Source organism: Pollicipes pollicipes, unplaced genomic scaffold, assembly GCF_011947565.3.
Source record: "Pollicipes pollicipes isolate AB1234 unplaced genomic scaffold, Ppol_2.1 Scaffold_6052;HRSCAF=7182_pilon_pilon_pilon, whole genome shotgun sequence".
NCBI lineage: Eukaryota > Metazoa > Arthropoda > Thecostraca > Pollicipedomorpha > Pollicipedidae > Pollicipes > Pollicipes pollicipes.
The window spans coordinates 17914252-17941161 of NW_023596805.1; the positions used below are offsets into that span (position 1 = coordinate 17914252).

The 26910-nt window shown below is 49.4% G+C and overlaps 1 protein-coding gene across 2 annotated transcripts; it reads right to left on the reverse strand.

Moving 5' to 3' along the window:
* Positions 1 to 3827: 3827 nt before the first annotated feature.
* Positions 3828 to 21372, reverse strand: LOC119104560 (facilitated trehalose transporter Tret1). 2 transcript variants are annotated; one of them, XM_037228281.1, is made up of 3 exons: positions 17179 to 17285; positions 16467 to 16582; positions 3828 to 5334 (listed from the first exon to the last, which is right to left on the reverse strand). In XM_037228281.1, the coding sequence occupies exons 2-3, from the start codon at positions 16527 to 16529 to the stop codon at positions 3871 to 3873; spliced, it is 1527 nt and encodes a 508-aa protein (XP_037084176.1). In that variant the 5' UTR covers positions 16530 to 16582; positions 17179 to 17285; the 3' UTR covers positions 3828 to 3870. The 2 variants fall into 2 exon arrangements, with proteins under 2 accessions (XP_037084176.1, XP_037084177.1); XM_037228282.1 differs by lacking the exons at positions 16467 to 16582; positions 17179 to 17285 and adding an exon at positions 21001 to 21372.
* Between the last annotated feature and the right edge of the window lie 5538 nt (positions 21373 to 26910).

Here is a 26910-nt window from a genome sequence, read left to right on the forward strand (position 1 = left end):
GCCACAGTACAGCACCGAGGTAGTGCCACGATGACACTGTTGACCCGTGCCATCACACAGTGCACCACATTGGTTGACTGCTACATGTCAAGCGTATGAGATGACAGCTTATAATTTGTGAATGACAGGTAGCAAGTGATCTAACGACCCCAAAGGACTATTACCCGCGAGAATGATGTTGCACCACAGTGGTTATATCAGGGTTAACTAGTAATTGCATAAATAATCCTAGGCCACAAAATCATTCTTGGTAGCTCAACCTTACCATCTTTACCATGGCATAAACAATGTTTTGCCTGTCATTACATAGCAGTGTTGCCGAATTATTTATGATTGCATGCAACTGCCTTTCAAGTCCAAAATAATAAAGTAACTACTACGCACATCATATGATATCAATGTCAGGACTACAGCACTGCAGGCAAGGATAAGCCGGTAATAAAGCATTGACATTCTCAACATTCCCTGGCAGATTTCGGTGAAAGATTTATGACGCTTTATGACAGTCTTCAAAGCATATCGCGCTTTGATATTAATGACCTGCCCTCAAAACTGGCGATCGCTGCACTGCGTATGTCAAACTGCCCATCAAAGCGTCTGTCACGACCAGTACCTTGGCAAAAAATCCTCAAACAAGCCATTCACTAATCACCTACCAAACACGGCCCCCGGGACGAGAATGGCCGGCTGGCGTCAGCTGTCGTGCGTTTCGAGGCATTCTTTAGGTCCGGCTGCCAGATGCTGCCAGGCACTGCTGTCATCGCAAAACAATTCCATGGCGCCGTCAAACAATGACGTAATAGGAAGCATTTTTACAAACTTTTAAATTTTGTTCCTTAGGGTCGTCGTTGAGCTTTGAAAGCTTACTAGTAGTTACTAGTAAGCTTTTCCCATTATATCTGGTGCTTTTCTCAATATTTTCAACTGCGAAACATTCCCTTTAAACTGACAACATAAGAAGATCTGAGGAAACTTCGGCATCGGTTCAGAGGTTGACATTGTTATGTATCAATGAGTTTCATTGCTCCACTGTTAACTACCAGCAGTGACCTTAATGAGTTAATGCTTGATGAACACTTATTACTGAAGACTATTGCCTGGAGCGACCTTTGGTTTTGCTCCTTGTTTTCCAAGTTGATTTCCAACAAGAAAAGACAGCGGTAATAGTCTAATTCCCAACACACAAAAACAAAAAACAGCAAAGTGGCGGGGTAAAGAAATAGCGGTAGTTTCTACAGTTTTATCTTTCTTACTAGGAATAGGGCTTTTACTATTGTCCTATCTATATTCATAATGTTCCTCGCAAATGCACTTAACTTAAGGCTTTGCATCTGTTTGAGAACTGGACATCAATATCATTTGCTCCAAAGCTTTGAAGACAAGTTCCCCTGCGCGTTAAAATCCAGAAAAAATACCCCAAATTCTGACTGATGCTGTGGCCTACGTCCACAGCATCAGTTAGCGGGGTGCCGATGGCACGTGTGTCACAGACAGCACCGGGGTGCCCGATTTACTGGACGATCATGACTGCCGGCCGGGGCTGCTCTTCGCGGTCGACAGTGTAGTTCGCTATATTGCCGTGCTCGTCATCCAAACTGCACTGGTACAGAAGGCTGCGCCACCTGCCAACAAGCACTGGTGAGCCATCTGGAGGCTGCACTCCTACATCCCTATGTCACCGTCTGTGGCTAAAAAATGGCGGTGGGCTGATGAATCCCTCTCCAGGAGCAGTCAAGAGGTGGTCCTGAGTGCTGAGGAGGAGCTCCACCGCCACATTGTGCAGCTGGACGCGGCTTACCATGCAGTGCCCTGGCGGATGCTGAAGAGTGTGGTGGTGTGCTGCATCGGTACCGGTGACGTGTGAGATCCCGGCCACTACCCTCTGGGAACTCAGTGCGCTTTGGAAAACCACCACACTGAGCTGATCAGGATTCTGATGGTGACCTACCAACGGCTGTGTCTTCATCACCAGGCGAAGCTGCACAACGCACGCCTGCAGAGGAACAGGGTCTGGAAAATATTAACTAAAGCAGTGCTGTTTAGAGGGTATTCTGCCAGCTGGAGGCGCCAATATTCTCACTTCATTTGTCCGGTGATGTAACCAACAGCCAATATTTCCTTCAATTTCTGCATCCCTTTGATCGTTGGATCGGCCGGCCCATTTACCGCTTTCTGTGTAGACTTTTGTTGTGCGTGATCTGTGATTCAGTAAGGAGAAACAACTGTATTGATACGCTATGTTGAAGCATGGCAATTTGTGTGCGACGTTTCATCGATGTTATGTACCAGCCTATAATTGCCCATAATTTACTTAAAGTTTCACTATCAGCTCGCACATAAAGTGCACGCGAATCCGAGACATTTTTCTCGGAGGACGTTTGCGGCGCCTCGTGACGTTCGGCGGCTCGCGCGTACCTGGCAGTTAATCAGGCGGCGTGAACGGCTCGTGAAGACTACCTGTTGAAGGACGATAGATCCACTGCAGCTACATTATCCAGGAATTGAGGAATATGCTGAATCAAAGGGTGTTGCGACATTGTGAAATAGATAAAACACGTATCTCATAGCAATGCCAGGCAAATAGCACGTGCATTAGTCTGCAGGGCATGATGGCATTGCCAAATAGTTGAAAAGTGACTTTGTTACTGTATGTATCATTTCTGTTATTGCTGTGGTAGTTACACCATTTAATTTATTAGAAACTGGCTAACCAGTTCCTGACCCGGCCTGGGTGCACGCTCGTCCGCCTAATACATCTCAGCGTTACAAGTGCCTGTGCTCTTTGTCTATCTGTGAAAGCCGTGAAGCTGTCGAAAGCAGCAGAGGGCGACACGTCACGCCCCGCACAATGCAGATTCGGCGGCGACTCGGACGTCGGCATCACGCTCGCGCCTGCCGACCCGTGGACACCGGCTGCATCACCGCGGCACCAGGTGTGCTGACGTCCACCCCACGGCAGTATCAGATATCGCGCCCCTGGACGCTCACCCCGGAGGCCGGCACGACGGCAGGTGAACCTCACGGCACTCGTTCCACGGGCGCCAGGTACGACGGCGGCCCCGCCGACACTTGGCGTGAGCGCGGCGGAACCATCCGGACGAGCGGAGGAGCCGCGGCTGTCATCAGCGGTGGACCCTCACTCCACAGGCTTTCCAAACGGATGGCATCCGTACACATCGGACGCGACTGCAGCCGAAGCCCGTGAGGTTCTAGAGCTTCAGGTAGACAGGAAGACAGAGACACCACCATCGTTCAGTGTGAGCACGGCGGGCCGTCCGCGCAGACAGAGATCGTAGAGATCAGCGGCTGGGATTTCTCCATGCGGGCTACTCATTGACCATTTGAAGTACAGGAAATAGGTTTTCAGCATCGTTGCCATATGATCTCATCTCGTAAAGCACTTTGAAATCGGTTCTAGCTTTCAAGACTGCCTCCACGATCTTACACAGAAATCGTGATCCCCATGAGAAAGATCCCTATGCGTTGCAATGGGTATGTAGGAGCGAGTTAATGTTTCTTGCCTGTACCAATACTCAGACTTCCAAGACTGGCCTTGAGCAAATTTGTTTCTCCATGTGAAAAAAAACACCCACGGAGAGTTCAACCAAAAGCGTTCTTCGGGGCGGGCGTTTCGGAGAGATTGCGATCCATTCCGCAAATCATGATTACTCTTCCATGCATGAAATCCGTGGTGCACTGGGGCTAAATTCCCAGGATAAGTGCGGATATTTCACCGCGGCTCAGCCCATGGCCTACTCCAGAGAGCGAACATTGCTTATTAAAAAATCAGTTGCATTCTGGTAGATACTTTTGTATTCAAACACTTACAGAGTCGCATAATGCAGGCGTTTGTCAGGCCCACGACGCCTTTCACGTTTCCACGTCTGGCGTGTACGGTGTCGCAGGGCCGTCGTAACAATTGGAATCGAGCGTTTCAGCACTGAGACTTCCTCTTCTTTCTTCCACATGGATGTGCACCGGTCCACTTGCTGCGTTTACGACATGTTTCACAAACATCATTTGTATTTCCTCTATAGATTTCCCTCCCGTGTCTGGCAAGAAAAACTTCGCAAATAAAAACATCATTAAGTGCATGGCCGTGAAAAACCAGAATACTCCGTACATACCGAGGCTGGAGACAACCAACGGGAACGAATACACCATGACAAAATTGGCCGTGCCAAAGAAGAGCAAGCACACACCGCCCAGCTCGGCGCGGATAGCATTGGGCAGCAGCTCTGAGAACATAACGTTCATCAGGGGACTGATGCCGGCGGACATGGAGCAGACGATGGCGAGAATGGAGACCAGTGCGATCCAGCCGTAGTCGACTAGCTCCTCGCTATAGTAGAAGTAGCAGCCGCAAACGAGGCAGGCGGCCGCCCCGACCAGTCCGTTTATCATCAGCAGCGTATTTCGTCCGACACGCTCCATGATGATGCCGAGGAGGACGGTGGTTATTGTTCGGACGACCCCTAACAAGATCGAGCCTATGTAAGGGTTACTGAAGCCTCCCACGTCTTTAAAGACAACCGGCGCAAATGAGGTGGCTGTCAGGCCACCAGAGAATACAAAGCATAAGTACAGGCCGAGAATCAAGAGAAACGGTATGAGGTTGTGCCGGTGCTTGAGCAGACACAGCACCTGCAGCAGTGTCGCGTCATGCTTGTGCGCGTTGCCTAGCGACTGCTTGATTTCCTCAATCTGCTTGTCGACGTCATAGCTCTGGCCATGGTAGAAGCGCAGAGATCGCTCCGCCTCCTCCAGCGGATGTCCCTTGGAGACAAGCCATCTGGCCGAACGTGGAAACATCAGTGACGTCAGGAACTGCAGTGCCATTGGGCCGATGCCGATGACCAGACATGAATGTCGCCAGCCCAGCAGCCACCCGAAGAGATAGGTGCATGTGATGCCGAAGCAGCCGTTCACGATGAGTGAGGTGGTCAGAAAACCGCGCACGTTCACTGACGAGATCTCGCCGACGTGGGTGACGGTGGGCCCGAGGCAGACTCCAACGGATACGCCGACCAGCACCCGGCCAGCCAGGATAACCCAGAAGCTGCCGCCGAACGCCATCAGCATCCACCCGGCGGCCACCAGTGGCGAGAAGATCTGGACCAGGCGTACCGTGCCCAGCAGCGGGTTGACGTAGCTGGACGTGATGAAGCCTACCACGGAGCCGATGTTGAAGACGGACGCAATCCACGAGACCTGCGACACGGTCAGCGCCAGGTCGGCGTCCTCGGAGGTCAGCTGCTCCGTGAAGACGCCGCTGAACGCCACCGCCGCCGCCATGTTGAAATGGGTCATGGAGAATGAAGCGGTCGTGATAATCTGCCGGAAACAGGGAGACAAATCAGGAAACGGAACGGCACATTTAACGCTTTCACGAAGGCTCTGTGCAACATCTGGAAACATCAGAAAGTGGTTAAGAACCTACACAGAAGGTGTGCTTTTTAGGTAGCTGCAAGCAGCTGTCTTTAATGATGAAAAGTTATCATATTAGACCGATGATTTGGAACAAGCAAGGTGAAGTTAAGAAACATTTAGGTTTGCACGAGCATGAATATAATACAAACATGTTTTGTGCATAGGGATTTTAGCAACGTACAATTTTGAAATTTTGAAATCTGCGTTGCATTAAGCTGTCGCCTTAAAAATTATTAACCGCTTGGATTTCGTTGCATCATGCTCCATCCTGCGTGCCGATCTGCAATGTATTGCCGTATTCCTGTGTGCGTTTTTCGTGAATGTGCGTCTCCAAGATGCTAATTCTGGCGGACACGACTTCTAGGCTTTGTGTTTCGTGCATGAAATATCTCATTCGCAATCTTTGTCCGAGGCTAAGCACACAAACGCCATCATAGGACCAGGCTTGGGCAGCGTCGTTTAAGGGAATGTTCCATATTTGTATGGGGTTTTGAATTAAAATAGCCATTTTGAGGACCTTTTGATGCAGTTCACGGTGATGCTTTTTAACACCCAAAACACTCTCGTTCCTGATTTACACGCCCGCGCAAGTGCGAAATGTTTATTGGGAGCCTTTTTCAAAATCGTCGCAGCATTAATAACGTCATAGAAACGTTATGCGATCACGGTCATACCACACGCTGTTTTCTGTTTTTGGGCAAAACACATGGCTTCTGATACATTCGCAAAAGCGATGATGCGGCGCGTATGATACAATGCGCGGAAGATGATTGGCTGTTAGCAAGATTTCGCTGCTGAATGCGTGTCGCGAACGTAAGCGTGAGCACTTTCGGCATGTGCGATATTCGTCGTGAATGGGACAATTTTCTATATTTTTACCATTTGTACCACAGAAATAGCAATGCGTTGGCAATCAATTCATAGCAACGTTACAAGTTAATTAATTTTCGCATGACACCGCATTTTTAGCAACAAACAATAAAGAAAATAGCTACTGTGCACAGCACATGATACCAATGTCAGGACTACAACACTGCAGGCAAGGACGGGCTGACAATACAGTATTGACAAAACCATCAACAGCATAGCAGCAACAGCAACAGCGCAGCATATAGTGCTTTGATATTAATAATCTGCCATAAAAGCTGGCGATCACTACGTCGTGCATGTCAAACAGTCCACCAAAGTTCTTACGGCCAGCACCAAGACAAAAAATCAACAAACAAACTACCCACTAAGCCGCCACTCGACACAACCCCCACGACCAGAATGGCCGGTTGGCGTCAAATTTCGTGTGTTTGGAGGTATTCTTCAGGTCTGGCTGCCAGATGCTGCCGGCTTTTGCTCTCGTCACAAAACCAATCCATGACGCCATCAAACAATGGCGTAATGGGGCGCATTTTTACAAACTTTGAAATTGTGCTACTTAGCGTCGTTTTTCAGCCTTGAAGGCTTACCAATAGTTACAGTAGGCTTTTCCCATCATATCTGATGCCTACCTCATTATCTTCAGCTGTGGAACGTTCCCTTTAAGGTAGCGCACGTTAAGAATTGGCTCGATATCGGATATGATGAGAACCGATTTCCGTCAGCAAATTTTTTTCCTCGTAGTCTTGCGGGTTATGGAAACCTCTCGGCTTAGCTGCCTGCCCTTTGGGCAGCTCCTGGCCATACCCTGTATTGGGCGAAAGGACGCGAGAACCCGAACACTCGTGACTCGGGACGTTCGTGAGATACGTCCGGTGCTCGTGGTGCCTGATGTTGGTCGTGGGTAATGTTCTAACCAAATATTTAATATGGGTCATCGCAGTCTTCCGGTCGGGCTGCCTGTGTTTCGTGCAGTCCTTAACATTGCGCCATGTATCGGGTATGAGGATGTAGGAGTTTGATAATTCAGTACTATGACACCTATTTTGTAGCAGTGTTGTCCTTTTCTGCCCTCGACAAAAAGCACCAAGGTACAAGTTTTTACTGTGCAGTGTGGTTTGATTTAATTTTTGTTTTGCCTTAACGGCTTATGAGTGTATAGTAGATGCATGAGTCAAGGACGCAACGTAAGAAAAGGGGCGATTTGTTGTTATTTATAGGTTTTGCCTGCGATCGATAGCAACAGCCGCGTAAAACGCCAGGTAATTGTCAGAGGACAGAATGAACCATACCGAGCATTGCGGCACTTAATTTCGCCGCAAAATTGTGTTACTGGCCAGGAATGGCACGATCGGATGGGTGGAGCAAGGATGACAATAAACACTGCTTAGCATGAGCTCCGATCGCAGAGCTGCATCCGTAAACGTTTTTTGCTATTAAATCTTTTAACAATGCATCCCACATATTCGAGTTATTTTCCGTACTCGGGTGCATTGCTTTTTAATGTAATTTAGCGCTTAACCTGTTCACTGGTGGTTACAAGCACACTTCCAAACGTTGATCATCCACATTGGTACCAATATGCATGCGACCGGTTTGGTTCATGTTTGGTTGCCAGTTAACAATGTTTGGTTAAAACGTCTTTTAACTAGTAGCTCCTTGCATAGTGCAGGTCGATTACTGTCACTATGAGAACTCCGCACGAATCAAAGCAGAGCACTCGTCGAGAACCGCATATTTCTGAATCGGCAGCTGAACTGCGTTGCTGGGAAGTTGGTGTCAATGAAAATGATAATTTTGCAATCATTCATGAAAAGATATATTGGCAGCGTTCATAGTATGTTTTTTCAGCGTTCTACGTCAGCGACATATGTAAAAGCGCGCGACGCATAACAATGCGCCATACCGTACAAGTTGAAGTAAGTCCAAGCACACTGTCGTCATGGCAGGTATGGTATCGGGCTCCAGTCAGTCTGGGCTAAAAACGGCCAAGTTCGGCGAACTTTGAAATGAGCGTCGTCGGGCGGGCGGTCTCCGGACCTCGCCGGGAGTGACCGGCGGCCGCGCCTCCACGCCGCTGGCCAGTGTCGAGTGGTGTGGTCTCAGGAGTCGCCTGAGCGCCGTCGGGCGGACGGTCTCCGGGCCTCGCCGGGAGTGACCGGCGGCCGGTGTCGAGTGATGTGGTCTCAGGGACCGCCTGGTCCGCCAGTAAATGCGACCATTTGGCAGCTTCACTAAATACGTCCGTCGCTGTCCCATGCCGACGACGACGCCGGTGCGGTCCCAGCGGCGGTCTCCATGTTCTGCACATCGATACGGCAGCCTCGGAATGTCCGTTGGACCTGGGGTGTCGCGGGGACGACCTCTCGTGGCGTACTCCCCACCGATCCAGGAACCGCCGGAGCGCGGAATGTATGAAACAGCGCTCCCAAAGTCATCCAGTAGGGTGTGTAGGATGTAAATATGGATTCATGCTATCAAAACCCTGGCTTTCCGGCGGTACCGCGCGCAGTTTACTTGCGCTATTTTGCTGCCCTCTGACGCTGAACACAGACATCTAACCTGCCCAGCTCATTATCAAGCCTGAAGCGCCCAGATACTGGGTAGACAGCCGCCCGGCTCGATGCTGATTGGGCAATTTTGAGCAAGGGGAAAGGCAACAGGCAGTGAGCCCCAAGCCTGGGTATAACTCCATGAAAATATATCGACAGCGACATGCCTGCAACCCAAGAGGCGGAGTTTGAAACACTGGAGTGGTGAGCTGCGGTCCGCCGTCTGTGCGCAGCACGACGGGCGCGCCCGCCTGGGAGCTCAGCTGGCGCAGCTGCTTGACCAGGTGGTCTGCTGAGGCCGTCCGTGCGCAGCAGAACGGGCGCGCCCGCCTGGGAGCACAGCTGGCGCAGCTGCTTGACCAGGTGGTCTGCTGAGGCTGTCCGGGGGCAGCAGGACGGGCACGTCCGCCTGGGAGCTCAGCTGGCGCAGCTGCTTGACCAGGTGGTCTGCTGAGGCCGTCCGGGGGCAGACCGTCACATACAGCTAGCCCGGCAGCCCGTTCACGCCAACGAGGAACGTCCGGCTGGTGGCATGAAAAAGTCTGCCGGCTCAAAAACGTGGTTCGGGAGGTTGTCTTCTTACCACAGCCCTTCGTAGTTATGGCTGGCGGCGAGCTTTCTGCAACTCTGACACGATGAGACAATGTCGCAGATGTCTGAGACCATCCCCGGCCAGCACACCCTGAGTCGTGCACGGCGCTTGGTCCACTGCATTCTCTGGTGGGCGGTGTGGAGACGGACGAGGACCTCGTGGTGTAGAATGGCCGCAGTCATGAGCTGCGCTCCATAGACGAAGAGACCGTCGTCACCAGCATAGCACGGACTCCCCAGCAGTGCCGTGGAACTGATTTTTCTTCGCGTCGTTGCTTGGTGAATTCCGTCGTGATGACACTACAGAGGGCTCAGTACTCGGGATCTCGTGAAGTGGCCGCTCAGGGCCGAATCCAGAGTCCAGTCTTGAAGCGGCGCGATCCGAGCGCCATCTTCAGAGGCCGCGTTCCGAGCAGTGACCACGGCAGCGCGCGGAGCAGCGCCTGGCAGCGCAGCAGTCGTGTAGCACGTCCGTCACCTCCGCGACCTCTTCTCCCGACGCCGGGTCGCAGGCCGGAGAGAGTGACAGAGCATCCGGGATGCAGTGCGACACGGACGCCCTCCGTCACCCCCTTACGCCACACGGCAGGGAAGCTGTAGTTCGACATTTCCTCCCGCATCCCATAGAGACGAGGATTGTCGATCTCAGATAGTCTCTTCGAATTCAGGATCGGGACAAGCGGTTGGCGATTCACGAGATTGAACTGTGCAGGCCGGCCACAAATATATGGTACTTGTGGAGAGTCCACAGCCAGACCAGGCACTCCAACTCCAATACCGCGTAGTGTGACTCGGTGTCGGTGAGGAACGGGGACCGATTGGACTGGACATCTGGACAGCTGGACTGGATCAAGTTCCACGTATCTCCGTAACTCTACTGCAAGGCATAACCCAGACCACAGATTCGTGCAGAGTCCGTCTGGAGCATGGTGGGCACCCGCCAGTCAAAGAACGCCAGAACGGGCGGCGCAACCAGCTCGTCTTTAGCGTCCTGAAGCGCCTCTTCGTGCTGTACGGTCCATCTACAGATGGTGTGCCGCTTTAGCAGATCCCGGAGAGGCTGTGCTGCGCTGGCGATGTCCGCCGAGAGGCCAGCCAGATGACTGGAAAGTCCCAAGAACGACCACAAGTCAGTGAAGTTCTCTGGATGCGGGATCTCTGAGAGAGAGAGAGTTCCCGAAGGGTCGAGGTCGCGCCGCAGGTGAGGTGCAGGACGTGCATCCAGCGGACGAGAACCCAGTCTCGTCACTCACGGGGCTCATCCAGCTCGCCGTGACGCCTACAGATGCAGCCATCTCAGCGTCCCTCAACGTGGCTTCCGCCCCGGCAGCTGGTGTGCGTAGCACCGCCGTAGGGCCTGCTAGGTGGGGGAGCGTCACCTCCACCTGTGGCGTGGGCCGCGCGGTCAGCTGATCCACGTGGACATCGGCATCCCCGATCATTCACCGGCTGCACTTGTTGGCGCCGCACCACGCCCCGCACCTCTCGTGCGGTGTGACCTTCACCCACGTCGGCCGGGCGACCGGTCACCGGCCGCGTAGTCACGTGACCTAAAGCCCTGCCAGCGACTACCGCCGCCCCGGGCTGCGCTAGTGGGCGATTGGGCGGCGCGCGCCGCCGCGAAGTGACCGGTAGCACGGCCGCATGACACGATACATCCCCCAAGCGGACACTCGAGCCACAGCAGTCGGCCCGCCGCGGGCTGCAGTTCTGCTCGCGCTCGCCGACTCCCACGCGCGACAAATGTCCTCCGCCATCTGTGGCGTCAGCTTTGGCTCGTGAAGCATGCGCTTCAGCGCCACCGCGTCTATGTACCGACCACGGTTCTGTCACAGCTCTGGTTGTCCAAACACGCGACACAAAAGTACAATGAGCAGCGATCTCCTTGATGACGACAGAGAATCGCCGAACACCTGATCGGGTTCTTGAGAACGCGAACTTAAGTCCCGGCGGTCAGCCCCGGGTGAGACTGCGCTGACCGCGCAAATGGGCTTCCATCGTGACGAAGATGGCCGCCAAGTCGACGTCTGGAAAGATCTGGAGGCTGTACCGCAGCGTCCGTGTCCACCCGTCGTCGAGCAGCGACATCAGGGCCGCCTTCCGTTCTACGACTGGCGGCGTCTCCAGACGGGTCAGGAGACAGAAGTCGGTGAACTTCTGGCCCCACGAGCCCAAGTCCTTGGGAGACGCGGCCGGGTCAGGTGTGGCGCCGAGATGGCGTTCGGCGCCGGCGCGGCGGCGTCGGCCTGAGCGGGCTGCCCGCTCTCGGCCTCGGCCGTGTCGCTCCGCGCGGCTGGCGGCCGCCCCTGGCTGGCCAGCACCCGCTCCAGCACGGGGGTGAGCCGCTCCTCCCGCTGCGCCGCCTGCCCAGACTGCTGCATCACGAGCGGCGCCAAGCGCTCGGGCTGCTCGCCGCCGCTCATCGCTGTCGCGAGCGGTCCAGCACGGCTCCATGTATGTCACTAGGCCTTGGAATTTGTCTCACGCACACAACCGATTATGCTACAGGACCGCGCCATGTTTTTTTCCTCACCGGCTGGTTCTCGGCTCGATTTGTCTATTACGACACAACAGCGATGCGCACACGCGGGCGTCTAGGTTAACCATCCCCGATGGGCTTGGGTGCTAGTCAGCTGGTGACCAGTCAGCTGACCTGACGGATCACCGGACCCGGCGCCGGGAGACCTATATCATAACAAGCTTGTGGTCGTGCCGCCGCAGGTGGGGCGAGCTAGTGGCAAGTGTGGTGAGTTTATTGTCTGCTGAAGCCGGCTTTCTTGCGCAAAATGTGCCAGATGGGCCGTACTTGGTCCGTGCCTATCTCGATTCCGACCTGCTTGTTTCGAACCATGTGCATATTCACCTTGGGTGTGGAGCCACGTACGATGCGTTCTTGAGACGCTATATGCGCTGCGTTGTTTAACGACAAAGTAGCATGGAACAGGATTATAGACAATGAAAGCGGGGCATAAAGCAAGATATGAATCCGTGGTCCCTTTTTTGCCCGAAGAAACGTTATCTGTACATCTGATAAATATATGTGCGTTTCATACGAGTCGGAGTGTGTTCAAGAATTATATTCACGCTGCCCATGAGCGTTGTTGTTTGGCCACCACCACTCAAAACCCGCGGTGATGTGGACTTAAGACGCAGCTTATTCCAAAATATCAGCCCTCAGCCAGACCTGACCCGGCCAGCTCGTGAGCTGGCCCGCAAAAGCCCGCTGTGCTGCAATGTTGACCTGTCATTAACTTGCAAGGACTAAGATATTGCAATCTGAACTTTGTAGCTGGTCTTATTTTTAGGGCCATGCATCGCTGGTTGCACGCGCTGTATGGGTGCCAATGCAACTCTATTAGGGAAAGCAGAATGGCACGAATTAGCGGGACGGAAATGGCCTGTACATATGACAAATAATAGCGCAACCGAGACAAACTGAAACTGTGCGGAAAATCCTGATCCCATAGTCCGCTGGTCATAGGTCATTTCCTAGTATCGCAAGTGGCCAACGCTGACGACCAATACGATCAAAGTCACGTGACAAATAACGCGATGCTTCCCTTGATTATAGGAAAGACGTTGCTGTGTCAAATCTGTTTTTGGTATAGGCAAGAAATGTGCTGACCTTCTGGGTCCGGGAATCAGCACGCTGAAAATAAATTGGTATAGAAAACTTTGAAGACTACTGTTCGATATTAACGTGATCTATGTAAGTGCTAGCAAAGGTGTATACGCCATTTGTTCCACACCTGAACGGTTAGATAACAATTTTGAGGCCCCACCGCGTGTCGTGGCTTCAAATGCATCCAGAATTAGGCCATTGGATAAGCTCCATTGTGATAGCCACGTATGAATCAGTTAAGGGCTGATGGCATATAAAAAGCGGAGGGATGCTATGCTTTGTCTGTTGTTTTGAAAGATTGGAACTAATCAAGTATTAAAGGACCTTTCTGCCTGTTTTCGCTCGGTCTCGCAGGTGAAGGACTCAGAATGTCAGCCTGATGTAACAAAATGCGGCACATGTTGTCCTACATGTGCAGAATTCAACATAATGTACTCATCTTCACATACCATCTGTAAATGTGTCACTGCTTGAAATGGAATACAATGTTCTACCTAATAAAATAACCTGCTTAAAATTACACAGTTGGCGTCGTTTAGTAAAACGTGCTTTGAATGAGTTTTCGGTCACAGACTTTGCCCACATAGTCGAAATGTGAAAATGTAAATAGGACACCAAATACCAGCCAGCGTTGACAGAACACAGTGTTTTTCTTCTCAGAATACGCGTTATAGAATAGAAACATACACACTTGGACGCAGGGACTTAGAAAAATTCGCGGAAAGACCAAACGCACTAGTTTTACACGGACAAAAAGTGCATGATTTTCCGGGATAAAATATGCCCATGTACCATGAAAACGTTGTACAATTGAATATTTAGCACGTCTCACATTTCTCTACAGCCACACTCACTATTCTTGCCGTTGCACAGGATATCGTTTTAGCCATTTTAGTTTAAAATGCAGACCAATTTGTGAGCGTTTCACGCAAAATAGATGTTGGCTTGGACTGGTAGTGAGCGACCATCAATGAACTTAGCTGTGAGCTAACTGTAAGTCCAGCGCTGGCTGCAAACTGCTTTGGTGTAATATGTTACGAATTAAAGATTTCCCCCTCATGACCTTGCAGATTGTCCCTGTGATTTTCACTGGTGTTAAATATGTCCTTGCTTTATATCAATTTTACACGCTATTTAAACGTTGCAGCTGTATGCTGTGCAACGTGCAAACGGCAATTAACGTGCAATTATTTCAAATCAACTCTGATGTTTTTTACTGCTACAACCATTTTTATTCGCGCCTTTCTGTACACAGTTTTCGAACTTTCCACATTATGCATGTATTGGCTACAGCTAGCAATGAACCCACGAGAGTAACTTGTGTTATATTGCTAAGTTGTAAAGGGGATGTCACCATATGTCTGTCTCAAATGTTTTACATCAATGGGTATAAATTTAAAGGTGTAGAGCTGATATCGTGTATAGCAATGAAAGTTATGCCACATGAGTGTTAACCTTAAAAACGCGACTGAGTTTTGTCCGTGCCACCATGAAATGTACAAATATGCCAGTGCTTCTATTAACAGTGCGTCCAATTCTGTCATGGAAGTGTGTTTTCATTTCGAACAAAATACTCATAATCGTTGCACATTGTGCAGATCTTGGATACAAGTGGCAGAAAACGTTCAGTTATTGACAAACTTGTCGGCATAATACCTGGCTGCCGAGCGCATCCATGTATTTGATTTCCCTTTACTGGGACATCCACTTTGTCCGTTCTGTCTACTTATTTTCTCAATAATTACATAGCTGTCTTCCTATTAGTCACATTTGCACGCAACATGCTAAGAAGGCTGCAGAAATGTGATCCCAGTTCCTAAGTGGTTCTAAGATAGGTCGCCGGCAAGGCGAAAAGCTATTCTGTTCATTTTAGCATTGACAATCACTGGCGCCGAATCGAATTATCAAATGGGGGTCCCCGTTCGATAATTTGGAAACAATTTGATAATTTGACAATGGGCAAACAACGTGTCATCTTATCAAACCTCAAACATCAAACCCAAAACCGTCACGTTTTCAAACGTTTTCAAACTCACAAAAAAACTCAGTGGGCCCCTCAAGCGTTGTGACGCCCCTCTGACGTCTGTGGGTCACCACCCCGGCAAAACGACAGCACGCAAGGAAGGCCTTAAACGAAACTATTTGAGTGATATGTTTGTGTGCGCACAGCCGTCTTGACCGGAGAGGGGGCATCTAAATTACCGAAGGGCTATAGATCCAACAGTCCCACCCCTAAACAATGGCTCACTGAATTCTGTTCGCTGGATTTTAGGGCTCTCTTTCTTGCATTTTTGCCTCCTTCCACTGAAACAAAGAAGTTAGAGCTTCTAGTAAATACCGTAAAAGTCAATTAGATGAACAAATCCTGCACCCAAAAACTGCATCAAATAAACTGCCGGCGCTGTTCGTTTCTCCTCGTGCATTAAATCACTCGCTAAACCAGTAGTCCGAAACGAGTTTCGCCCTTGTAATCGATGTGGCCAACCCTCTGAGCACCCTTCCACAGAATCAAGGAGTGATTGATGGCCGACCCACTCGCCCGACTGGAGAGCGAGAGGGCTTCATTCGTGCTGCAACTGTACAATTTTCAGACTGATGCCAGCAACGGTTGAAGAAAATGTTCCACATCTGCAGATTTTGAAGCAAATATCACATATGATGGAATGAGCCCGCTTAAAACTGTTGTTATATTTTAAGTGTAAAAGGGGCTGTTTTCAGGGGCTTGCAGAACCATGTAATCAGTAAATGAAAGGCTACAGGGATACAGTTTTGCAAAATACGTAGGGGTGAGAAGGCGTGGGGGTGCGGGAAGAAAAGATGGCTGAGGCTGCCTCCGAAATGCACTTGAAACAGTTTTCTCCCCAGATTTGGCGCACTTTCTTTTCAGAGCTGGGAGCTGGGAGCGGATTTGCGGTTTCTCAAAATCAAAGTTGGGGGTTGAACGGTAGCAAGTTATGATAACTGAAAATAAGGCATAACAATGATCACTTAAAGTGGGAAGATACATACCTGGTTAATAGGCACAACCCCCCCCCCTCTCCCAACTGAAGAGAAGCGAGAACCCTTAGGCTGGCTGGTTAAGTGAAGTATGCCTTTATCTGATAATTTTATAAGTTAAGCATCAACGATCATTCAGTGTTTATGGCTGGCAAATAATACTTTAGTGCAAATGAACTCCAGTAACCAAAATGCTTGATAGTTACGTCGCATTGCATTGAAGTGGTCTTTTTTGACTTATTACATTTTAAGCTATTTTACAACGATTTTAGAAAAACTCTGCTACAGGCGACAATTAGGATGGTCCCAGGTGTCATTGGTGACGGAAAAGGTGTCTTCAAACCCTGAATATGTTCATCAGTGCGTCATTGCTTAATTGCATCACGGAGCGTTTGTATAACACTCACTTGTAATTCTCCAATCGCCCGAGAGGTAGTCCATGGCGTTGCTGGATGTTTGCTGAGCGACATATCGTTAGTTGTTCAAGTTTTTGCATTTTCTTGTGGTGCTCTTGCACAGCTATCTGTAAGTTTAATGTGCTTATTTGCACTCAAATGGTCGGTTATAATGCCTTTCTTAATTTGTGTGATGCTAGGTCTTAATTCCGCAATGACTAGGAAGAATGAATAACTTCTTCATTATGTAGCACAGCACGTAAGTCGTGTTAAAAACTTGCATAGCTTGCGCAACATGGGTTGAAAGCCAACTGGCGGCTGCTATGTCTAGAAATTGTGCTAACGAGCGCGGGATGGGGACGATGCGACAATCATATTTTGCTTGACCTTGAACGGCGCATGGACAGTGGAATGTCGGGAATTGAATGTCATCATCATCACCTTAATGATGCCTAGGCAGCATTTGAAATAGCATGGACGATATAAGCTGCACGTCTTGGTGGGCGAGTCGCTCAGAAATCACAGGGTTTTAGGTCTTAGGTCAGGGAAAGCTCCACAATTGAAGATATTCAAGCAATGATCAAATGTGGTGCAGAATGTCAATCATAATTGCTGGTGTAGCATTTTCTGCAGTTCAGCTAGTTTCTTATACTGACAACCATTATTAACACAACATTAACCACTGAATGATATTACACGCCTCAGTCTACCAATACAAACATACCGGCACAAAGACTCCAATCACGCAGTCTAGCCACTCAGACACCAGTCGCCTCGTCCGGCTCCTAGGTCAGAGTCACCGCGTGGAAGTCACCGACCCGATGTGGCCCATCACTCTCGAAACTTTAGCCGACCCCGCTTCCTCACCCGCACCGTCTCCGCTAAGCAGCTGATCGCCGCATGAGGAGGGCCGCAACCATACGGGCGATACCAGCTGATTGCAGCAGCCTCCTAGCACCCCCGACCCGGGACACGACACATTTGGTATACTTCAAAGTGGAAGCGACTGTCCTAGATAACACGGTTTTTCTATTTATGAAGTGTGCTCCTCAGCACACCATCGTTTGATTGCGTCATCAAACCTTGCACAACATTGATTGAGAGCCAATTGACAACCTTTATATCTGGAAATCGTGTCCACGAACACGAAATCGTCTACCCAAAGTAGCTTGCGCATCTTCGCGGGCATTTAGCTCAGACACTAAAGGGGCTTATATCTGAACAAGGGCAGGGCTGTAAACTGCACGGAATGATCTTGAAGATAGCTATTTCAGCTCAAAACCCCGTGCAAATGTGGAACACTAACTTCAAACATTTACAGCGCTACGAGCTACTAATGTAATGGCGGAATCTTTATTATGATTCCAAATATTTTATGCTGAATTATTGTTATTCAATTCATCAGGAGGTACTGGTTAAACGTGGTTAAAGAGCAAACGTCGGTCATATAAAAAGGGTTTGATATTTTAAGCGATGCTTATAATCACGAGTGCTTACGCTATCCCCGTGATCAGATTGAGAGCGGGGATGCTCGAAGCTATGTTTTAAAGCAGTTGATTCGAAAATGGAGGTGCGTCGCAAGGCAAGCATCGGTTCGCTAGACCTATGCAATTACCTACCCTGCATCAATTAATTCTGTTGAGCATTAAGGTCAGTCCTTACATTGTCCAGGCAGGGACTGGTAGATAGAGGTACGGAGTATATGATATTTCTCGGCCAGGGACTGAGGAATCAATGTCCGTCTCACTTCGGGGTCGCTACCGCCTGCCGACTGTCTTTCTGGCGACAGTGGGATCGGGGCCCCTGGCCGATCCATGGGCCCGTAGAAGGATACACCAATTATCGGTCCCCTTCATGACGGGGAGGCTCTCTGACCGCGACAGTTGCCTCTGGGTCGACGCAGGTGAGGCGTAAAATAATCCCTTATCGGCGTAGAGGGCTCAATGAATAATACAGGGACACCAAGTTGACTTGTCAATCCCCTGGAGGAAACGGCACAGGTTACTGGAGCCCCTGACCCCTCCTTCTCCTTTTCGATGGTGAGACCCCTGGCTGACACAGGGTCCCTCCATTGTAACATGCTGGACATTTTTATTGTTAATTTGTGATTACTTATTAATTGATTGCAATGTAACATGATTTTAAGTTATCGCAACCTAATTTTTATCGTTCATATGGCTTATGCTTCTCCTTTCGCTATCAGAATGTCCCATCCAGCGTAAGAGGCCCTCCGACGATCGGGGCACCATCTCTGGCACTGCGCAGCAAATGTGCTCCTGGCTGACCCGCGTGCTCCTGCCAACACATGATCCCCCTGCGAGGCGCTGTGTTCCACTGACAGACACAAAGGGCCCAACACTGCTTCAGCCCCCCCCCCCCCTCGACCGACGCAAGATGCATTCAGTGCAATCATAGCCCCCAGCAATGTCCCTGCTTGTGAAATTTGCCGCCGTTACCTATAATGACACGGAGCGGACTGTTCGTTATCGGAGATCTGTAATGGACATAGAGGCCCTCATTGCCTCAGGGTGCACCAAATGACGCAAGAGGTCCGCTGACTGAAATTGCGGGGCCCCGGCCCAGCGGGCTGGAGTCCTTGATACGATCCCATGCCCGTTTTTGGGCGCTCCAACCAGGCCCCCGATCGTCAACCCCCAGGGTTCCAAAGACCTCCTCAAGATCTATGCGGGGTCGCGTGCCTTCTGTGCTACCCCGCCCGTGCCCCTGGCACCCTTTGTCTAATTACACCCCTTCCTGGGTGAAATCCTGGGAACATCATTGCAGGGGCCTGGTGTACCCGGAGGTCCATTAGAAGTTAGGGCTTCTGTGACGGCCCAATGTGCTTTGGGCAGTCACAATCCCTTTCAAGAATGGTAAATCATGCCAGAAGGGCACTGTTCTTGACCAAGAGCATTGAGTATATTTGATAAAGAGGCAGGGAATTGGTCACACATGGCAGGTGGTCATGCCCCTTGGCCATGCCCAGGGCCGTTCATCCTATGCAGCTAAGTTTGTACTGAAACTCGGGAAGCTCTGCAGCCCTGGCCCTTTTGATCCGGTCAGTTACTCCTTTATGTGCATGTACATGTACATGTGTATATGGGTTTATGACGGGATTGGGGTCTCTCGTTCACAAAGTTAAGTCTACATTTGTGTAAGTTGTGCGCCAGTCCGTTTATTTTATCGCATTGAGGGTCTCTCCTCAAACATGGAGCTCTTTCCAACCTGATTTCCTATTCCGAGTCTGCGATGTGCCCGTCCCGGACTCAAAAGAGGCGATTCCTGAGCTCACGGTCGGCCTGTACTGATCACGGATGGATTGTTTCCAGGTACGCAACTTACCTAACCGTTTTCTGTTGTAAAATGGACGATTTTTAATTTGTGACCGGCTCTTCTTTACCTCAAGATGTGAGGCAGGGCCCATCGTAGTGATATATAAAGGGCCCACAGGTTTAGGTCCTTCGTAGATTCAGAGAGGGCCCCTTTCAATATACGGCCGGGCTTAACACATATGAGGCAGGACTGAGATGGACACTTTCCAGACGTGAGAGGGGCCCGTCTGAGCCTTCCATGGACCCTCCCCATAACGACAAAGGGGTCTCTCTAAGTCTACGATGGGCGTTTCCCGGTCACAGATGGGCCCTTTCGAGTCTATGATGGGCCCTTTCCAGGCCAGAAATGCCCTTTCTCGTGTCGGAAACTAACAAAGGCGAAATGCTGCATCGAAAGGTTCACTTTCCAGTCTAAGATGGGCCTTCTCCGGAGTTGAGACAATTGCTTTCCAAACTCAAGGTTAACCGTTTCCAACCGAAGGTTTCCTGTACCCCTAGCTTTGTAACAAAACAAGTCAGTATTTTGATAGATCCGAAATCCCCTTCTGGGTTACGTAAAAATATACTAGGGGGGGGGATAGCTCTGCCCCGCCGCGAAATATGGGTGTGGCGCTTTGCCTCTCCTGCCCCCCCCCCCCCCCCAGATACGTCGCCACTGGTGGCAATGTCTCACAATTTTCCTACCTCTCATTGACTCAATGGTATCCTGCCACCTTTGCGTCACTATACAACCTCGATGTGGCTTTGCTGGCCCGGCCATATGCACATCATTTGTGTGCTCTTACACCTTGATAAACATTTTTGAATGTTCCACCTTTACACAATCACCAAAATATTACTGTACGGCTCGGGCCTCATAAGGTGTGATTTGGTGTTACGTAAAAGGTAAAAGCACGGCGTGATAGTTGAACATTTGTCGCGCAACGATGCTTCTATCCTCGAAATGCGCACACACTGCAATCTGTTTACTCAGTTGGCCATCCCCAGAGATTGCACCCGGCACAGTAACCTGTAATCGTGAAACTGTACAAGTGCACGCTGCCTTGTGATTTTTCCCATTTGAGAGGGGGAAGGAGCGGGTTAGGTTGTCGAGTCCTTGGCTTGGTCACTCAATCGCCTAAACAAATCGACGCCCCGGTGGCCAGGCTCAGATATCCTGCCAGTTCAAGCAGTGATGCTCTCAGTATATCAATATCAATAGTATTGTCTCTTACCTGCATAAGCATTCCTCGTCTTCCACCATGCCCTTCACTGATTTTAGCAGTCATCTTGATAACACCGAATGAGTTGCCAAGAAAAATTCAGATAACGTGCTCACAGAGGCACTTCCACTTAGTAGAATTCATATAAAGGGGTCCTATGTAATGTAGTTGAAAAGGCAACGGACCTCGGGTGACAATTACCGGAAGGCAGCGTGGAACTGTTCTCCCCAATTTCGCAGCTCTCGTATCTAAGGCCGTGTGACACGGAGAGCACAGTGACCCGTTCGCTACCGTACGCGCTGTCGGGACCCCGCTCAAGACCGTGTCACAGGTCGAGTTAACTCTGTCGCCGGCGCAGCTGGTTGTGACCGTCGCACCGCCAGCGATCACTTGGCAGGTGTGAGTCTCGACGCTCAGCTTGTTGGTTGGTGGCCGGTAGAGGCGGCGTCAGTCTGCGGGTCGGGGAGGGGGACTCGGGGGCTGTTGGCAATAGCTCCGCATGGGCGGCACCAGACGGTGGGACGGGGAGGGGAGCTCGGAGGTCATTGGCAATAGTTCCGCATGGGCGGCGCCAGACGGTGGGACGGGGTGGGGGACTCGGAGGCCATTGGCAATAGTTCCGCATGGGCGGCGCCAGGCGGTGGGATGGGGAGGCGAACTCGGAAGCCGTTGGCGATAGATTCGCATGGGCGGCGCCAGACAGCGAAGACGGGAGGGAAACGACGCAATCGGATGCTATAGGCGATGTAGTGACAAGGACGAATAACATCCGGTGCGGAGCTAGTAAAAAAAAACACCTGCTTGGTGGTCTAAATCTCGTGCTTGTGCTAGTTCGAAGCCCCGTGCAACTTTCTAAGTAATCGCAAGAGATGTGCGGTTTCTACGCGTTGGAAAAAGGAACTATCCAAAATGGAAGTTGGTCGGTGCGCCAAGTCGTCCTACTTTCTGCACGGGGTGATCCGTCGGGTATTTGGTGGTATCGCAGGCTTACCTTTTTACGCGAGTGATGTGCTGCTGACAAGCCCAGGAGTTAACAGTCTGACAGCCAGTCGTCAGTTTGAAACTTCTGTGCTGCACTTCTGGCCTGGACAAGCTAAGCCGAGCAGGTTTCAAGCCGCCGTCCAACAAGTGCGGCATTAGTATGCGAAAGCCGTTAGATCTAGGTCACTAGACCACATCCGAGGGCGATCAATCAATCCGGATCAAATTTGCTGTATTTAAAGCTCCGGAATTCCAGCAACGTGAGGGAGGTAAGGGGCGTGTACGGCTTTCACACAGTTTGGGAAGCTCTTTCCAGTGTCTCAAGTTAAGTGTCCAGCATCCAGTCCAGTATCCAACGTCCAGTATCCAGCATCAGTATTCAGTCTAGTGCCCAGCCCAGCATCTTTTTCAGTATCCAGTCCAGAATCCAGTCCGGTATCCAGTCCAGTATCCAGTCCAGTACCCAGCATCCGGTATGCAGCATCAGTATGCGGTCCAGTATCCAGTATCCAGTATCCAGTATTCAGTATTCAGTATTCAGTTTTCAGTATCCAGTTACATATTAAGCCCGATATCCAGCTCAATATCCAGTCCATTATCTGGTATCCAGTATCCGGTCCAGAATCCAGTATCCAGAATCCAGTATCTAGTCCAATTTTCAGTCCAATGTCCACTGCAGTATTTAGTTCAGCATCCAGCATCCAGTCCAGTATCCAGTACCCAATATCTCCAATTCATATCATTGTACCTGCTCGCCGGGCTAGCTCGCAAATGGCCGTACACTTTTCTGGACTGCTGAGCTGTATGAAGCGTTTCATTTTCTCCGCCAGTGGCCATTGTCAAGCCACACGCTGGCGTACCCGACACGAGCTGACGACAAGGTTGTTCTTAATGCTGACGGCAGAACAGAAGGATCGGAATGAATTTGGTGCCAAAATCCAAGAATCAGTAGAGAAAGTGATCGCGTTCAAGGAAAGCAAGAGAACAAAATCAAAGTGAAGGGGTTTATCTACGAGATGCAGTTGATTGGACGTTCTCGCCGCAGCGGAGTTCGCTATGGTTTATGGCTTTAGATAAGATAGTAGCAATAGCTTTCTTTCTCGTAGAAAAGCCGTCAGTGGAGATATAGATGCGTTGATATTTCGGCAACATGCCTTGAACGTAACGAATACCACTAGTAAATTCAACATTGCCTGCCGATAATTCTACTTCATGTTTCAGAGTTGTTGTTTTCTTAAACAGTGAGCCACGGTTTTTACAGGTCACCAATATTAAGGGGGATTAAACAAGGAGCAATTGCCAGCCGTTACTACGATACAGTGCATATTTATCTAAGAATCAGAATACGCGAAAACACGTGTACACGGAAACAATCTCAAATAAACATGCGGCATGCATCACGTATCATTCAAATATGCGAGCGATTTTAAGTAAAGAGGCATGACGCATCACGCATCAAGCAAGCATGCAAACGGCTTCCATTAAACAAGCATCGCGCATCACGCATTATTTAAATATGGGAGCGATTTTAAGTAAAGAGGCATGACGCATCACGCATCGAGCAAACATGCAAAAGCCTTCAATTAAACGAGCATCGCGTATCACGCGTCAGACATCATTCATACATGTAAACGATTTTAAGCTAGCACGCACACACATCCATGCACTTATCACCTTGCCATAATGGGCCATGATGAGCCCTGTACGTTAAGGTCTCTTCGCCGACTTTTTATAAGAATATATTCACTTATTTTCCAGCTTGGATGGTCCTGTGCTCTGTAGATGACTTTACACTCTAAAAGAGGTATAGGGCCCCCATTTCCGCAAACTTTAGTCTGAGCGTGTTTTGCCAAAAAGCTGTCACCGAAAGAGATGTTCCCAGTTTTTTTTTTAACGGCTTGCAGGTATTCATCATATCTCACACGAATAGAGAGTATGGACTCCCCGACATGGACTATGTCGCTCCAACTTTTTTCACGCAGCTTATACTTGGTTTTGTAAACCACGTTTTTTACGTGTGAAGCACGTGAAACCCAGGTTTGCACAAATGACATGCCACTTTTGCATAAGTGACTTCCATCAACACGCGCCCGGGTGGCCGGCTGGATACACTTCGTTCGGGTGGGGGTCAATTTGACCCCGCTGAGATCTCAGGAACTAAGAGGGTTAGAGACGCCAAGTTCACAGGGTGTATTTGCCTGCACGTGAACTCATTTAGATCAAATTTTGAGGTTCATAGGTTATAGCCTTCGGGTCAAATGAGGTCAAACAATGTCAACCTCTATGTTGATCTCCGAAGTGTTCCAAGAGCCTAGATATTTGTTCTAATCAAAAGTCACATTCTCATTTCAAATCAGTAACCTTGCATGACCTTTCGAAGGTCATGGTGACCACAACTATAGAAGACTGCTTTGAGTTTTGCATTTTCATAAGCGACATAAATAACACTAGGCATTATGTTCCTAAAAACCGAATCTTGACCTCGGTTATTGTAGATCAGTGGCCTTCTCTGACATTTAAAAAGTCCATGGAAGATATGTAAGGTGGTTCTTGTTATAAACAAAAAAAAATTGAAATGGGCACCAGAAACCATCCCATTTAGCAATCCCTACTGTACTTAAACAGGTGGTACACCTTTTTTAGACCAAACGTTCTGCTATTTAATTTTCCACCCACAGCTATACAATGTTTGGCTTGGCTGCGCCGCGCCGTTCGGTAACCATTCCGGAAAAAATAATTTGGGGGGTCAATTTGTGCCCCCACCCGAGCGCGTGCTAATGACATGCAAGTCTGGGTTTTAAGCGTAAGGTTTTATACAAGTCTGGGTTTCAAGTGGTTTGCACAAAAAAAACGTGGTTGACGAAATTAAGTGTCAACTGTGCGAAAAACACGGAAGGGGCATAGACTATGTCGGGGAATCCATGTCCTTCATTCGTTTCATATATAATGAATACCTGCAAGACGCTAAAAACAAAACGGGGAGCACCCTTTTCAGTGACTATTTCTCGGCAAGACACGCTTAGCTGAGATCCATGGGGGCATCAACCCTACACCCCTTTTAGAGCTCAAAGTTATCTACAGAGCACACGACTATCCAGACAGGAAAATAAGTGTATCTATTCTCATAAAAAGTCTGCATACGGACCTTAACGTATAGGGCTCATCATGACCGTTATGCCAAGGTCATCAGTGCCTTCACACATGATTCATGCTGGCTTCAAACCGTTTACATGTATGAATGATGCCTGACGCATGGTGCGCAATGTCTTTTTCATCAAAATCGTTGCATGTACGATTGATGCGTGATGCGTTATGCCTGTTGACTTGAAATCGCTTGCAGGTTTGAATGAAATGTGATGCCTGATGCCTGTTTACTTGAACCCGCTTTCATGTACGCGTATTTTTCGCGTATTCTAATTGTTAGTTAGATATGCACTGCATCGTAGTAATGGCTGGCAATTGCTCCCCGCTTAACCCCCTGAATGCTGGCTTCCTGTAAAACGGTGGCTTGCTGTATAAAGAAGACCCGCAAAAATCAAGTAGGATGAACCGCGGGCCACTTTGAATTGACTACTGATATTCGTTTCGATAAAGGTATGTTGATGAAATGTCATCGTATCTGTGTTTCCATTCTTCTGTTTTTTTTACGAGGAATAACGTTATTCTCTCTGTCTTATCTATATACATAATGTTCTACGCAAGTGCACATAAAACTTACGGGTAAAGATGTAACACTGGAAAACTGTAAAATATAAAGAAACAAAAACTGAAAAATTGAAAATAAAAAACCGCAAGAATGTGACTGTAAAACTGTAACAATGTAAAATGTAAGACTATAAAGACCCACTCACAATTTTATTAGACACTGAAGAGGTCAATCCTCGAATTGCTCGTTGACGGACTTGGACCAGCCAATCTCATTTCGGACCAAGCTCCGTTCCGCGGCGTCTATACAGCACGAAAATATGATTTCAAGGACCTCCGAGAACTGGTCTGAAACTAACTCGCAGCACAAAAAGCCCGCTGACAAGGCAAGGGGTTGGTGCGCGACCGGTGACCAATGTCATGACCTGGACTGACTTCAGTTAAGTATGGCCTAGGTTGATGGTGACCACGCTTGCAGATGAGATGTGCACAGACAGGGATGTCACTTTCTTAACCTTGTGTGCAGATCCTGAGCCAATAAAGTGATCTAATCTACCCCGAAATCCTTATTTCTGCTAGGGTTTCGTTCACTTGGATTTGCGTTACTGGTGCTAGAATGAAAATTGAGAAAAAAGTATTCGATGGGTTCCCAAATCACTGTCTTGTAGAATTACTCAGCATTTGAAATTGCCATGATGGTGGTAATGGCGCAATATCATGATGGTATTGATTGCGGTAATTTGGGTGCCTAGTGCGCGGGCAGTTCAGTGCGCTTCCTGCATTCCACTGATCCGGTATTTCATTTTGTTGGTAATATGCATTACGGGTGGATTACAAGATTATTGAAGTGCTCAAGTCAGCTTGGGGACATAGTCCCTCCCCCCTCCCCTCCGAAAGTGTGCAAAAAGACACCCTTGAGCACATGAGTAAATTTGGTAGCCGGCGCGGGTCCGGCCAAGCCATCACGCGATCGAGAGTCAATAATTTGGAACCAAACCGTGTTACAGGCTGTCGTGCCCTCGTGCATTATTCTAAGCGTCGCAAAAGGCCTAAATTGTATTCCCCCTGTGTCAAAAAGGAGGACGTTGATAAGTTTATGTTGCGGGACGACATCCTTGCCTGTGCGCTATCCCTAGAAATGGAGCCAAAAACCATGTGCTCACGAGGCATGCGGTCTGAGATACCGTGCCAGAATCACAATCCTTCACATCGCCGGCACCGCGTTCACGAAAACTCAATAACTAAAAAGTAACTAAAAAGACGACAGGTGACAACAAGTGAAGCTCATTTTGGGTA